We start from the raw sequence: 14,750 nt of genomic DNA on the forward strand, positions 1-14,750 counted from the left end.
TATTGGGCCTTATAAAATCTTGTCAGTCATCAATCCTGTTGCCTTCCGTCTTGATCTTCCACGGGTTTGGAAGATACATAATGTATTTCACAGATCTCTCTTAAAACCATATGTCCAGCCCACGGTACCCTCCTCTTTGCCTCCTCCTCCGATTTTGGTTGATGGCAATCTGGAGTTTGAGGTTTCCAGAATTGTGGACTCTCGCATTGTCCGCGGTTCTCTTCAGTACCTCGTTCATTGGAGGGGTTATGGTCCTGAGGAGAGGATGTGGGTTCCGGTGTCGGACATTAAAGCCACTCGCCTCATCAGGGCATTTCATAGGGCTCATCCTGAGAAGGTGGGTCCTGGGTGTCCGGAGTCCACCCGTAGAGGGGGGGGTACTGTCACTACCAGAGCTTTGAGACGTTCTCACAGCTCTGTTTCTCCACCCCTGTGATGATGTCACTACCAGAGCTTGGAGGAGTTCTCACTGCTCTGTTTCTCCGCCCCTGGGATGAGGTCATTACTTTCTGTTTCCTTCCTTCCAGCTGTTCCTCCTATGTTTGATTTCTCTGCCTTTATATCACCCCTCCTCCTTTTGTAGAGTGTGGATTATATTTCTCATTTGAGTTGTAGCTCTTGCTTGAGTCTCTTCACTTGTATGCTATCTTTTCACTGGACCTTTGTTCTGCTGCAGCAAGTACTCCGGATATTGCCACCTGTCTTTGGATCCGTCTTCTTTGCTGCCGCAGCACCTTCAGCTAAGTGTGCAGACATTGTAGTGTTTCTGTTTGTTTTCTGACCGGATCCGAGGCGACCACGGTTCCCTCTATATACTGAGCAGGGCACCGGTGGCCGTGCCCCTTCCACTATTGTAGGGGTTACAGTGGTCATCAGTCTTAGGTACGCGGGCATGCCTCGTTCCACCATTAGGATCCGGGTATGTGCTTAGCAGCATAGGGAAAGCTTTGAGGGTCTGACAGGGGTCACCCTTTATCCTCCCTAGTTTGGGTCCGGTCAGTGGCTCTATTTTCTGTGTATGCTCTAGTTGCTCACTTACAGCCGTGACAGCTAACCACTGAAGGTAACTGTGATCATCACTCCATTGCATAGCCGCTATGCGAGTATATGGGTGTAGGGCCCCTAGTAATACACAAGTGGCAACAGGGAGTAAAATAATATCTATCTGGAATACTCAAATAAATGCATCTCCATACACCAAACCATCTAATGAGGGCTTTAAATACACCACGCATATAGGCAGTGGTGTATCTTGGTTTTGTGCTGCCCTAGGCGAGACTAAACTCGGGCACCCCCCTAATATAAATTTGACCTACCCCTTTCTGTCAAGGCCAAACCCCTTTCTCTCTAAACCCCACCCCTTCCTGTCAAGGCCAAACCCCTTTCTCTCTAAATCCCACCCCTTCCTATGTGCCATCCACAGATCCCCCTCCCCTAAACAGTGCCATCCACGGATCCCCCTCCCCTAAACAGTGCCATCCACAGATCCCCCTCCCCGAAACAGTGTCATCCACAGATCCCCCTTCCCTAAATAGTGCCATCCACAGATCCCCCTCCCCTAAATAGTGCCATCCACAGATCCTCCTCCTTAAACAGTGCCATCCACAGATCTCCCCCTAAATAGTGCCATCAACAGATCCCCCTCCCCTAAATAGTGCCATCAACAGATCCCCCTCCCCTAAATAGTGCCATCAACAGATCCCCCTCCCCTAAATAGTGCCATCAACAGATCCCCCTCCCCGACGCTCACAGGAGAACATTTATAAACTAATCATTAACTTTAACTTTAATCATTGCTAATCTCTTTACTGGATATCTTACTCTGTCTTGACTCTTAGCTCTGGTAAAACAGCAGGCAGTGCGGGCGGCGCTCACTCACTGACGTCACGCACCTACTCCTCCTCCCACTAGGCGGCGCAGGCGCGTGACGTCAGTGAGTGAGCGCCGCCCGCACTGCCTGCTGTTTTACCAGAGCTAAGAGTCAAGACAGAGTAAGATATCCAGTAAAGAGATTAGCAATGATTAAAGTTAAAGTTAATGATTAGTTTATAAATGTTCTCCTGTGAGCTGCGTGGCCCTGTATATTCTAACCCCCAGGCAAGCGTCCCTGTCACCATGGGAACGCCTGGGGGTTAGAATATACCATCGGATTTGAGTTTTTACGATCTCACTGAGATTGTGAAAACACAGATCCGATGGTATATTCTAACACCCAGGCAAGCGTCCCCGTCCCCATGGGAACGCCTGGGGGTTAGAATATACCATCGGATCTTCTGAGTATACCGGCGGCAACATATAAGACAGATGGGACAGGGGCAAACAAGGCATTTTGCCGCCCCATTGGCAAGTGGCGCCATAGGCAAATGCCTTGTTTGCCTCGTGATAGATACGCCACTGCATATAGGCACCTGATGAAAAAATCATAACATACCAAGAGACATGATGGAGGGCAGAGACAGCAGGCACAGGACAGGCTGGAAACCCTGACGCGCGTTTCGCCTCCTGACGAAGCTGAGGCGAAACGCGCGTTGGGGTTTCCAGCCTGTCCTGTGCCTGCTGTCTCTGCCCTCCATCATGTCTCTTGGTATGTTATGATTTTTTCATCAGGTGCCTATATGCGTGGTGTATTTATAGCCTTCATTAGATGGTTTGGTGTATGGAGATGAATTTATTTGAGTATTCCAGATATTATTTTACTCCCTGTTGCCACTTGTGTATTACTAGGGACCCTACACCTATATACTCGCATAGCGGCTATGCAATGGAGTGATGATCACAGTTACCTTCAGTGGTTAGCACCTTATACCACTCATCTGTGAATTACCCCAAGGCATACCATGCATACATCTGACATGTGTTTCATCTTTTTGGCGGGTTGTTGAGACACCGGCCGGGGGACTATGGCATCTAGTTTTTCTGCTGATTTTTCCAGATATATTTTGTGTTATCTTTTATAATTGTGTAATTATGATTCATTTGTGACTAAATAAAGTATATTTTTAAATATATTGGGCATGCTTGGTAGTTTTTCAGCAACATTTTTAGGTTTATATGATTGGTTTCCTGCTTGCCCTACCTTCGGCATCATAGTGAGGCTTTCTTTCTTTTGGTTCTACACCAATGAATATAATACTGGGGAGGGAGGGAGGGGGGGCCGCACTGGCCACCAATGAATATAATACTGGGGAGGGAGGGAGGGGGGCCGCACTGGCCACCAATGAATATAATACTGGGGAGGGAGGGAGGGGGGGCCGCACTGGCTACCAATGAATATAATACTGGGGAGGGAGGGAGGGGGCCGCACTGGCCACCAATGAATATAATACTGGGGAGGGAGGGGGCCGCACTGGCCACCAATGAATATAATACTGGGGAGGGAGGGGGGCCGCACTGGCCACCAATGAATATAATACTGGGGAGGGAGGGGGGCCGCACTGGCCACCAATGAATATAATACTGGGGAGGGAGGGAGGGGGCCGCACTGGCCACCGATGAATATAATACTGGGGAGGGGGGGAGGGAGGGGGGCCGCACTGGCCACCAATGAATATAATATTGGGGAGGGAGGGGGCCGCACTGGCCACCAATGAATATAATACTGGGGAGGGAGAGAGGGGGGCCGCACTGGCCACCAATGAATTTAAAACTGGAGAGGGAGGGGGTCTGGCCCCTGCTGCCTGGCAGCACCTGATCTTTTACAGGGGGCTATGATACGCACAATTAACCCCTCAGGTGCGGCACCTGAGGCGTTAATTGTGCGGATCACAGCCCCCTGTAAGAGATCGGGTGCTGCCAGGCAGCAGGGGGCAGTCATGTACACAGTTCTTAGTATATTCTAACTTGAAGCGTCTCAATCACTATGGGAACGCCTCTGTGTTAGAATATACTGTCGGATCTGAGTTTCACGATCTAACTCAAATCCGATGGTATATTCTAACATAGAGGCGTTCCCATGGTGATGGGGACGCTTCAAGTTAAAATATACCATCGGATTGGAGAAAACTCCGATCCGATGGTATATTAATAGGGACTCCTGACTTCATATTGAAAGTCAATGGGGGATGGATCCGTTTGCAATTGCACCATATTGTGTCAACGTCAAACGGATCCGTCCCCATTGACTTGCATTGTAAGTCAGGACGGATCCGTTTGGCTCTGCACGGCCAGGCGAACACCAAAACGACTTTTTTTTTACTTTCCTTCATGTCCGTGGATCCTCCAAAAATCAAGGAAGACCCACGGAAGAAAAAACGGACACGGATCACGGAACTACGGAACCCGTTTTTGCGGACCGCCAAAAAAAACGGTCGTGTGCATGAGGCCTTATAGGGCAATATATCCACATCCGCATCCGGATCCGTCTCACAAATGCATCCGTTTGCGTCCGGATTGCCGGAACTGCCTGCCGGAATCCTCTGCCGCAAGTGTGAAAGTACCCTAAAACTGATCTTTTTTTTTTCCGGTATTGAGCCCCTAGGACGAACTCAATACCAGAAAAAAAAAGGCAAGTGTGAAAGTTCATAGATAGAGACTATAGCTCTAGAAATCCCAGCATTATAAGACTTGTCGCAAGGCACAGAACAGGAAACAGGATGAAATCCAGCGCGGGGTGTAATGTTACTTCGGAGCCGCTAGAGGGCACTCTAGCGTCTGGATGACGTCTTCAACTATTTATTTACGTATTTGCGATGCATGCTGGGAAATGTAGTCAGACGCGGCATGCCGGGTAATGTAGTTACAATGTGCAGCGGACTGACTTGTGAGTGTAGAAGGGACATTGGGAAACGTGTGTGTGACAAGGACGGCTGCATGCAGTGACAGCTCCGGGCTGTGCCACTGACAGGACGGGCGGCTGCACACAGGTAACTGTTTATGTGTGGGCACAGGGGGAGCAGCGACCACGCGCTCCCCCTGTACAGGAGGCACATGGCAATGTGCCAGTCTCCAGTGCCCTCATAGATGTCATGAGACTGGCTCTGCATTGGACTAGAGCCACATGAGGCAACTTGGCTGTGATTTCAGCTGGTTGACTGTTATGTTTCAGCCCTTGTGAGTGGGGGCAGCGACCCCTGGCATCTGTGCCAAGCGGGCAGTGTCACCCATGTGGTGTGGCACAAAGCGACGGCATTATTTCATTCTTGTGCTGTTTGCCTGGGTTCTTGTGGTTGGGATGTTACTCAGAGGGTGACTTGTCCCATGTCATTGCCCGGTTATAGAGATGGTGCCACCTGGGCATAGGTAACGTGCTGGGCAACGAGCCGCCGAGGATGTTGTCTGCTAGTGTTGTGGCATCATAGCGCTCCATGCCAGGGGCTGTTGTCTGCTAGTGTTGTGGCATCATAGAGCTCCATGCCAGGGGCTGTGGGTGCACTGGCTGCATGATGTTAGACTGGGGCCACCTGCAGACCGCGTGCAGAAAATGTAATCCAGTATCAGCAAAGTGAATGAGATTTGTCAAATCACATGTACATAGGGTTGCCACCTTTCCCAACAAAAAAATACTGGCCAGGTTAAGCCACACCCCAAAGGGGGTGTGATTGTGGGGCGTGATATAACACAGGGCGCTAAGTCACTATCATAATGTGGCCCCCAGTAATAGTAACGCCCCCGTTAGTGGCCCCCAGTAATAGTAACGCCTCCGTTCGTGGCCCCCAGTAACAGTAACGCCCCCGTTCGTGGCCCCCAGTAACAGTAACGCCCCCGTTAGTGGCCCCCAGTAACAGTAACGCCCCCGTTAGTGGCCCCCAGTAATAGTAACGCCCCCAGTAAGAGTAATGCCCCTGTTATTGCCCCTTCTCCTCCATTGATGGCACCGCTGTGATCACCTGTGCTCCAGCATCTCACAGGGCCTGTCCTCCAGTCAGCAGCGAGTGTTCACAGCGGTGCCATCAATGGAGGAGGTGAGTGCTCTAACCATTACCATAAACAGAAAATCTGCATGAAACGCGTTACACACGCACATGAGGAAAATGCCCCATCATGTTTGTCAAGCTGCATTGGCAGATTGCTTGATGCCAAACATGCATGCCAGCATGCCTGAGGTCGCAGTTCTTTCAGTCTACGTCTCTCCCCCCCCCCCCCCCCCCCCCGATGATTGGTCATGGCGAATGTCATCGTCGCAGCCTTGTTCTCCGGCATTGGTAGATCCTACTTGTCTGCCGACACTTATTTGCTTATTCAAAAGAAAGGGCTGGGCACTCGCTATATCTGGTAACCGTGGTACTTTATTAGATAATATAAAATATTATATTAAAAACATATATTCATATTCAAATACATACACAAACCAAATTAAAACAGTACCTATAATCTATAATCACTGAAACACAATGGTAGTCAAGGTCCTAATATATTCGGGTATTACCAATTATTCGCATGCAGTAGAATATAATCAATAGACAGCAAAAATTGAAGAAAAAGTATCCGAAAATATCCAAATATTCAATCCAATGTCAGAAATCTATTATGTGCAAAAGTCGCAAGGAAAAAAATCGAATGGTTCTCAAAAGTTCAATAAAAATGATCGATCCAATGTCCTAGGCTCTAATACTAAGACTAGTAGCCTGTCCAATTATAATCGTGGGTTCGATTATCTTTACACAGTTCAAAGTGACAACATTATCTTCCAAAGGAATTATTTGTCGATTATATTATTCATCGTAGAAGATTATTCCATTTATGATTATTCAGTCTACTCACATAATAGATGTACTTGGGCGGCTCCGATCAACAGTCCGCGGCGTCCCGCGTGGTAATCAAGGTATGATCTCCGCCTATAGCTTACATGTGTGAGCATCAACTTCAACGTGGAATAGTATACAATGTCTCCCAATAGAATTTTCAAAGGGTTTTCGACAAGCTGTCCTTTAAATGGACATCCAAGTACCTCACTTGCTGGCGCCAGCAATTTCTTTACGGTCCACAGCTCTGCAGGTACACACGATAAACCTTCAATGTATTGTCTCCAAGAAGGATCGGAACTGCAAAAGTCAGTGGTCCTTAAGTTGAGTTGGGGGGGTCCAGTATTGGTACTGGACCCCCCCCAACTCAACTTAAGGACCACTGACTTTTGGGACCTTGACTACCATTGTGTTTCAGTGATTATAGATTATAGCTACTGTTTTAATTTGTTTGTGTATGTATTTGAATATGAATATATGTTTTTAATATAAAATTTTATATTGTCTAATAAAGTACCACGGTTACCAGATATAGCGAGTGCCCAGCCCTTTCTTTTGAATACTTTTTGCTTTATAGATTGGGTGAATCTGTGGGCTGAGAGCACCCATCCTGGTTCCCCCATACAGTAGTGTGACCTATCACTTGTGAATCCAATCCTTATTTGCTTATGCCTTAAAGGGGTGAGTAGGTTAAAATCCACCCCGCTGACCCTTGTCTCCCCATAAAGCAGATGTGTGGGGTCCATTGCCCAGATCCACAGACAAGGGATTGTAGCCAGTAGTTTCTTGTCTCTTGATTTCTCGATTCATCGGAGCCACTATTTTGTGTGCGAAGAAAAATGACCATCTTTCCCTCCTTGTCCCTGCCACACGTAGAGATAGTTACAGCAACTGTACGGCGTGAGGGTCTCTACCAAACCCCTCATATATCAATATCCGCTACCTGGACTTGTGTGGGCCTGACATAGGAGCAAAGACGAGGGGTTGTCTCCAGTCACGGACTAGTGAGGGTCTATACCAGGCATCCTCAAACTGCGGCCCTCCAGCTGTTGCAAAACTACAACTCCCAGCATGCTCGAACAGCCGACCGGTATCAGCCTACAGCAGGGCATTGTGGGAGTTGTAGTTTTAAAACAGCTGGAGGGCCGCAGTTTGAGGAGGCCTGGTCATTATGAAAAGAATAGACAGGGCATGTAAAAAAAGAGAGGTCCTGCTAGGCCCTGACTGCCATGGACTTTAGATTCCTGTGTCCTACATTGCATGTCTTCCCATTGTGCCAAAATGAGAAATCAGGTGAGAGGTCAGGCCAGTCACATTGCAGACTCTGCTGACCTCCTGGTTTCTGTTAGTAACGATAGCAAACCTAGAATTAGATCAAACGTAATAGAAGCGGTGACACCCCCGCTCCGACCCCAGCTTTAAAGGGACTTTGTCAGCTCTACTGCCGCAATACCACACGGCATATCCTTGTAATGAAAAAGCTGCGGCTTTGGCTCAGTCCAAGGTACGGTTAGGGTATATGCACACGCTGCATAGTGCGTGCAGATTTTGTGCAGCGTAGGGCCTCATGCACACGACCGTATTTTGTTTCCGTGTCCGTTCCGTTTTTTTTGTTTTTGCGGATAGGATGCGGACCCATTCATTTCAATGGGTCCGCAAAAAACGCGGACATTACACCGTGTGCTGTCCACATCAGTATGTCCGTTCCGCTGCTCCGCAAAAAAAATAGTGCATGTCCTATTTTTTTCTAGTTTGCGGAAAAGGATAGGCATTATTACAATGAATCCGCGGAAAAAAACGGGGGCCATACGGTAAGTCATACGTTTTTATTGCGGATCCGCAAAACACATACGTCGTGTGCATGTAGCCTAAGAGTGCATTTACATAACCGCATCCGTGTGCTTCTGGGTCCGAGCGGCCGCTCTGCAAAATGTAGAACTTGTCCTCTCTCTGGCCGCGACATGTGGATTGCGGACCCCTTGTTGTCAGTGGGTCTGAACTGCAATGCAGGGCGCACATGGCCGGTGTATGTGTTTTGCGGCGCCCCAGTTTCGTGTAAATGCACCCTAATGCAGTACCAGCTAAGGAGGCGAGATCTTGAAAATCTCATGCACACAGGGCAGATTTTACCTTCCACAGCATTTCAATTGTTAACCTGGATTTCCATAACCAATTGAGCAAGAAACACGTGCGGAAGTGCAGCAAAAACCACGCAAAAATCCACATAAACTACACTGCCGTGTGCCTACACCCTTAGGGCTCATTCAGACGGCCATATGCTGTACGCAAAAATGCGGATTCAGTTTTTTTTTGCGGACAGCTCAGCATGTCCGCCAAAAACGGATAGCATTCCGTTTTTCTGTTCTTCCATAGACTTCAATAGGGCTATTTCCTGATTTTCACTGACAAGTATAGGACGTTTCATTTTTTTGCTGAGCCGTGCAAAGAAAGAAAAGTGCCCCATAGAAGTGAATGGGATAGCATCTAATCCGCAAAAAAAAACGGATCTGCATTTTTGCGGACAGCATACGGCCGTCTGAATGAGCCCTTAGGGTAACATCTGCACTGAAAATCCACACAATCAATCGACATTCTGCGGATTTCAAAATCCACACCTCAGGTCGGTTCTTGCACCGTGTAGATGACCTACTTCGCTGGCGCTCGATTACAGTGTACATTTTCTGCAGACAAATCATTGCCTAACATATACTGTGTGCATGTACCCTTACGCTAGCGCTACATGGGTGACGAGCACCAGGGTGGTCCTGACAGTATCGCATGCTCTGCTTGTTCACAAGTATATAAGACTCTGCACCATTAGGCCTCATGCACACGACCGTTTTTTTTTAAAGTTCCACAAAAACGGGGTCCGTAGGTCCGTGATCCGTGCCCGTTTTTTCGTCCGTGGGTCTTCCTTGATTTTTGGAGGATCCACGGACATGAAAAAAATGTAGTTTTGGTGTCCGCCTGGCCATGCGGATCCAAACGGATCCGTCCTGAATTACAATGCAAGTCAATGGGGACGGATCCGTTTGACGTTGACACAATATGGTGCAATTGCAAACGGATCCGTCCCCCATTGACTTTCAATGTAAAGTCAGGAGTCCCTTTTATACCATCGGATCTGAGTTTTCTCCAATCCGATGGTATATTTTAACTTGAAGCCTCCCCATCACCATGGGAACGCCTCTATGTTAGAATATACCATCGGATTTGAGTTAGATCTGACAGTATATTCTAACACAGAGGCGTTCCCATGGTGATGGGGACGCTTCAGGTTAGAATATACTAAAATAACTGTGTACATGACTGCCCCCTGCTGCCTGGCAGGTGCTGCCAGGCAGCAGGGGGCAGACTACCCCCTCCCTCCCCTGTAGTTAACACATTGGTGGCCAGTGCGGCCGGCCCCCCTCCCTCCCCTGTAGTACTGTAGATTCATTGGTGGCCAGTGGGCCCCCTCCTAAATAAAATCTCCCCCCTATCATTGGTGGCAGCGGAGAGTACCGATCGGAGTCCCAGTTTAATCGCTGGGGCTCCTATCGGTAACCATGGCAACCAGGATGCTACTGCAGTCCTGGTTGCCATGGTTACTTAGCAATTTTTAGAAGCATTATACTTACCTGCGAGCTGCGATGTTTGTGACCAGCCGGGCGCTCCTCCTACTGGTAAGTGAAAGGTCTGTGCGGCGCATTGCTTATAGCACAGACCTGTCACTTTCCAGTAGGAGGAGCGCCCGGGGGGGAGATTTTAATTAGGAGGGAGGGGGGGCCCACTGGCCACCAATGAATCTACAGTACTACAGGGGAGGGAGGGGGGGCCGGCCGCACTGGCCACCAATGTATTAACTACAGGGGAGGGGGGGGGGGCGGCTGCACTGGCCACCAATGTGTTAACTACAGGGGAGGGAGGGGGGGCCCACTGGCCACCAATGAATTTAAAACTGGGGAGGGAGGGGGGTGTGCCCCTCCTGCCTGGCAGCACATGATCTCTTACAGGGGGCTATGATACGCACAATTAACCCCTCAGGTGCAGCACCTGAAGGGTTAATTGTGCGGATCACAGCCCCCTGTAAGAGATCGGGTGCTGCCAGGCAGCAGGGGGCAGTCATGTACACAGTTCAAAGTATATTCTAACTAGAAGCGTCCCCATCACTATGGGAACGCCTCTGTGTTAGAATATTCTGTCAGATCTGAGTTTTCACTTTTCTGAAAAAGCTTTTATGCAGACGGATCTGCGGATCCGTCTGTGTGAAAGTAGCCTACGGACGCGGATGCCAATCTTGTGTGCATCCGTTTTTTTTCACGAACCCATTGACTTGAATGGGTCCGTGAACCGTTGTCCGTCAAAAAAATAGGACAGGTCATATTTTTTTGACTGACAGGAAACACGGATCACGGATGCGGCTGCAAAACGGTGCATTTTCCTATTTTTCCACGGACCCATTGAAAGTCAATGGGTCCGCGAAAAAAAAAACGGAAAACGGCACAACGGCCACGGATGCACACAACAGTCGTGTGCATGAGGCCTTATACATGTGGTTGTCCTAGCGGAACATTTAGTAAACTCGAGGCTTCTTCTCTTAGCTGTGCCTCTGCAGATGTCTCCGACAACCTCTAGCTTTCCATGTCGCCTCGTCTGATTTTTTTTTTTAGTTATCTGACCTGAATATTTCCTGAGGATATGTCTTCTCTTTGTTATTAGTTATAATACAACCATGTTTGTTGACCCGCAGGGTATAACTTCAAGATGGATCCAGATAGTGAAAAAGATGAGAAGCTGGAACCTCCAGGGGAAGAAACACCATCCCTTTCTGAGCCTCCTGAGGAAGAACCATCATCCCCTTCTGAGGAGCCGCCAGCACCCACAGAGGAAATCAAAGGGTGGAAGCTTCTGCTTTTTTACCTGTGCTTCTATGGGTTCATGACTCAGCTGCGGCCAGGAGAAAGCTTTATAACTCCATTCCTTCTCAGTTCAGAAAGGAATTTTACCAAAGAGCAGGTATGGAAGGCAGTGTCAAAACACAACATACAGGTGTATATTATATATATTTTTTTAAGGGAACCTGTCACCCCTACTATGCTGCCCTCACTGAGGGCAGCATATTATAGTGACACACCCATGACTTTAGCGGTCTACCACTTCCGAGCAGGCAGTCTGTACTTTAAGGCCGCTTTCAGACGAGCGAGTGTCACGCTCCGGACTGGCAGCGCAGCACCCGTCCTGAACTTCCAGCACTGCCGGGGTCACATAGCATTATATTGATTTATGATGCTATTTAACCCTTAGAAATCTGGAATAGACTTCCAGGGGCTATTCATAGTATTCAGTCTATTGGGCAGACTAGTCGGGCCAAATGGTTCTCATCTGCCGACACATTCTATGTTTCTATGAATCTACTGGATAACACTGACATAATGCTGTCAGTGTTATCCAATACATTCCAGAACTGTAAGGGTTACTTAGCATAATAAATTAATATAATGCTATGCAAACCTGGCAGTGCTGGAAGTTCAGGACGGGTGCTGCGCTGCCAGTCCGGAGCATGACACCCGCTCGTCTGAAAGCGGCTTAATAGTGCCATGAGGCTCATCGGCCTCGCCCTCCCCTGCCCCCTGTCCATGATGGTCAGGTTTCTTTACTTTTACACGTAGGAAAGAAACTGGCTGGTCATGGTGAGGAGATGGGGGGAGGGCAACGCCAACGAGTGTCATCAGACCTATCTCCATCGCAGCGCTGGCGTGCAGTGTCAGGTTCTTCATGTCAGTACTGTAACAGACTGCTGAAGTCAATGGTTTTGTCACTCTACTAGACTGCCCTCAGTGAGGACAGCATAGTATAGGTGAAAGGTTCCCTTTAAAACTGAAGTCAGTAGTTGCGTGCTCCAGCTATATCAGCATCCAGATGTGCAGTAAAAAAGCATGCTTTGTCACATGTCCAATGAACGAGGAGTAGCCATGTATGAGTTAAACCGTGGCTGCAATATAAACACGTGTTTGTGACCAGCCAGAATCCGATAGAAGAGGTAATACATGGGACAGTTTTTAGAAAGATACATTAGAAGCTCATTTCGCTGTTAATAAGGCTATATTAACACAACCATATGTATTTTGCGGACCGCAAAAAATACGGATGACGTCCGTGTTGCTTCCATTTTTTTTTTGTGGATCCATTGTAACAATGTCTATCCTTGTCCACAAAATGGACAAGGATAGGAAATGTTCTGTCTTTTTTGCTGGGCTATGGAATGGACATAGGGATGCGGACAAACATTTTTTGCAGCCCCATTAAGACGAATGGATCCGCATCCTATCTGCAAAAAATGTGGATCGGATGCGGACCAAAAATACGGTCATGTGAATATGGCCTTAAATGGCCAAGCAGATTCCTAGGGCTGTATAAGCAACAGGAAATAAATAGCTAAAAATAAAAAAACGCAAAATACAAATGCAATAGCACTCTGCAACCAGCATTCTGCCCTGCCTCTATGCTGGATGAGGCATTGGTGTACATTTTGGCCAAAGCGTAATAAGCCACTCACCACGTCAAGGTCGCCTCTATGGAGTGGTCCTTAACACTAGTTCCTACCTGTTTATGGGCCATGACAGCCACACAAAGTTCCCTTTGGCCAAAATGTACACCAATGCCTCATCCAGCATAGAGGCAGGGCAGAATGCTGGTTGCAGAGTGCTATTGCATTTGTATTTTGCGTTTGTATATGTATTTCGCCATAGCGATGTGCACCTGCATACAGGGTTGTGCTGACTGAATCACCCACAAAAATAAAAAAAAACTGTTTAATACCTTATTGACACGTCAGCGATCACGGATGTATGCCCTCTGTGTTCGCCACGGACAGCAGACATTTTAATGAGTTTAGTCACACATGGGAGACATGCACTACCTTGTTGCGTGATGCTGACGAAACACTCCCATTGAAGTCTATGGTCCCGGACATCATTGTGGACATTGACGTGTGAAAGAGGCCACAGGTTGTGTCCATATTTCAGTTCACAAAATACAAATACCTTCAGCGTGGATTCTCCTTTTTCTCTCACTCCCATCAATAGAATGAGCTATTTTCGTTTGCAATACGGACAAGAATAGGACATAATGTGTGGTACGGAAAAACATATCTGCCCAAAACACTGATATGTGCTTGGCCCCGTAGAAATGCTAGGTCATAGGTCAGTGTGCATGAAGACGTATACGGTATTTTACACAGGTGCTGTTTTCATCCATGGCTGAACCATGGGTCATTTCCCTCACATATTATCATATTAGTCAGCAGGTTAGCAAACCTTTGGTCACGACTTCAGAGATATCTGCGGGCACCCTAATCCCGCATATAATGCGGACACTACGGCGAGGCTTAAGTCTACGCCTCATAATGCACAATGATTCATCAGTTTACTCTTGTAATAAAGGTTCGGAGCAGTGCATAGGGATTTTCACCCAAGATTTACTGACTGAGGAATGTGGTAAGCGACAAACTGCTGTGAAAGCATGTGAACTGTAACCTTTGTCCGTTCCTTAAACCGAGACTGAGTGTAAGATGCAGCACTCGCTGTTTGTTAAAGGGAACCTGCTACCTGGTTAAAATAACGTTTTATCAAAGAATTTTTTTTCGCTTTTTTGCCAAGTGTAATTTTGGAAATGGTCTACTCTGTCGCCCCTGAAAACCTGTAATTTTAAAGGTATCTGGGCTAATCTCTTCTGCAAGGTCTGACTACTAACCTGTCATGGGCTGTTTTTTAAGACCTACTCCTCCTGAGAACCTTTCATTGGTTTGAGTACTATAAACTGGTCTGCCTACCAGATAGGGGGTTACATCCACATGTAAATGCTTTTTCTTTTCAAAAATGGCACTCCATGGGACCGTGTCCCCCCGCTATTTCTGGCGCCTCATATGTTAATTTCAACCATCAGTACAGGGAGGAAGCGACGCCAGGGTTTCTCAATAGGCGTCTCCTTCTCCCTACCTGTGACGCTGTCCAATCGCAGTGGAGCGTGTCACAGCCAGCGACAAGAAACAGCGCACCTTCTACCTGGCTGTAACGCGCTCCGATGCAA

The 14,750-nt window shown here is 47.8% G+C and overlaps 1 protein-coding gene across 1 annotated transcript in view; it reads left to right on the forward strand.

Annotated features, from left to right (window-relative positions):
* The first annotated feature begins 4,711 nt into the window (after positions 1-4,711).
* SLC19A1 (solute carrier family 19 member 1) overlaps positions 4,712-14,750 on the forward strand; it is a 30,234-nt gene continuing 20,195 nt past the window's right edge. Inside the window, exons 1-2 of the mRNA XM_040439228.1 lie at positions 4,712-4,862; positions 11,413-11,678. Of these exons, the coding sequence (XP_040295162.1) occupies positions 11,427-11,678 (252 nt within the window). The 5' untranslated portion in view covers positions 4,712-4,862; positions 11,413-11,426. The remainder of the gene's footprint in view (positions 4,863-11,412; positions 11,679-14,750) is intronic.

This window comes from Bufo bufo, chromosome 7 (assembly GCF_905171765.1).
Source record: "Bufo bufo chromosome 7, aBufBuf1.1, whole genome shotgun sequence".
NCBI classification, from domain to species: Eukaryota; Metazoa; Chordata; class Amphibia; order Anura; family Bufonidae; genus Bufo; species Bufo bufo.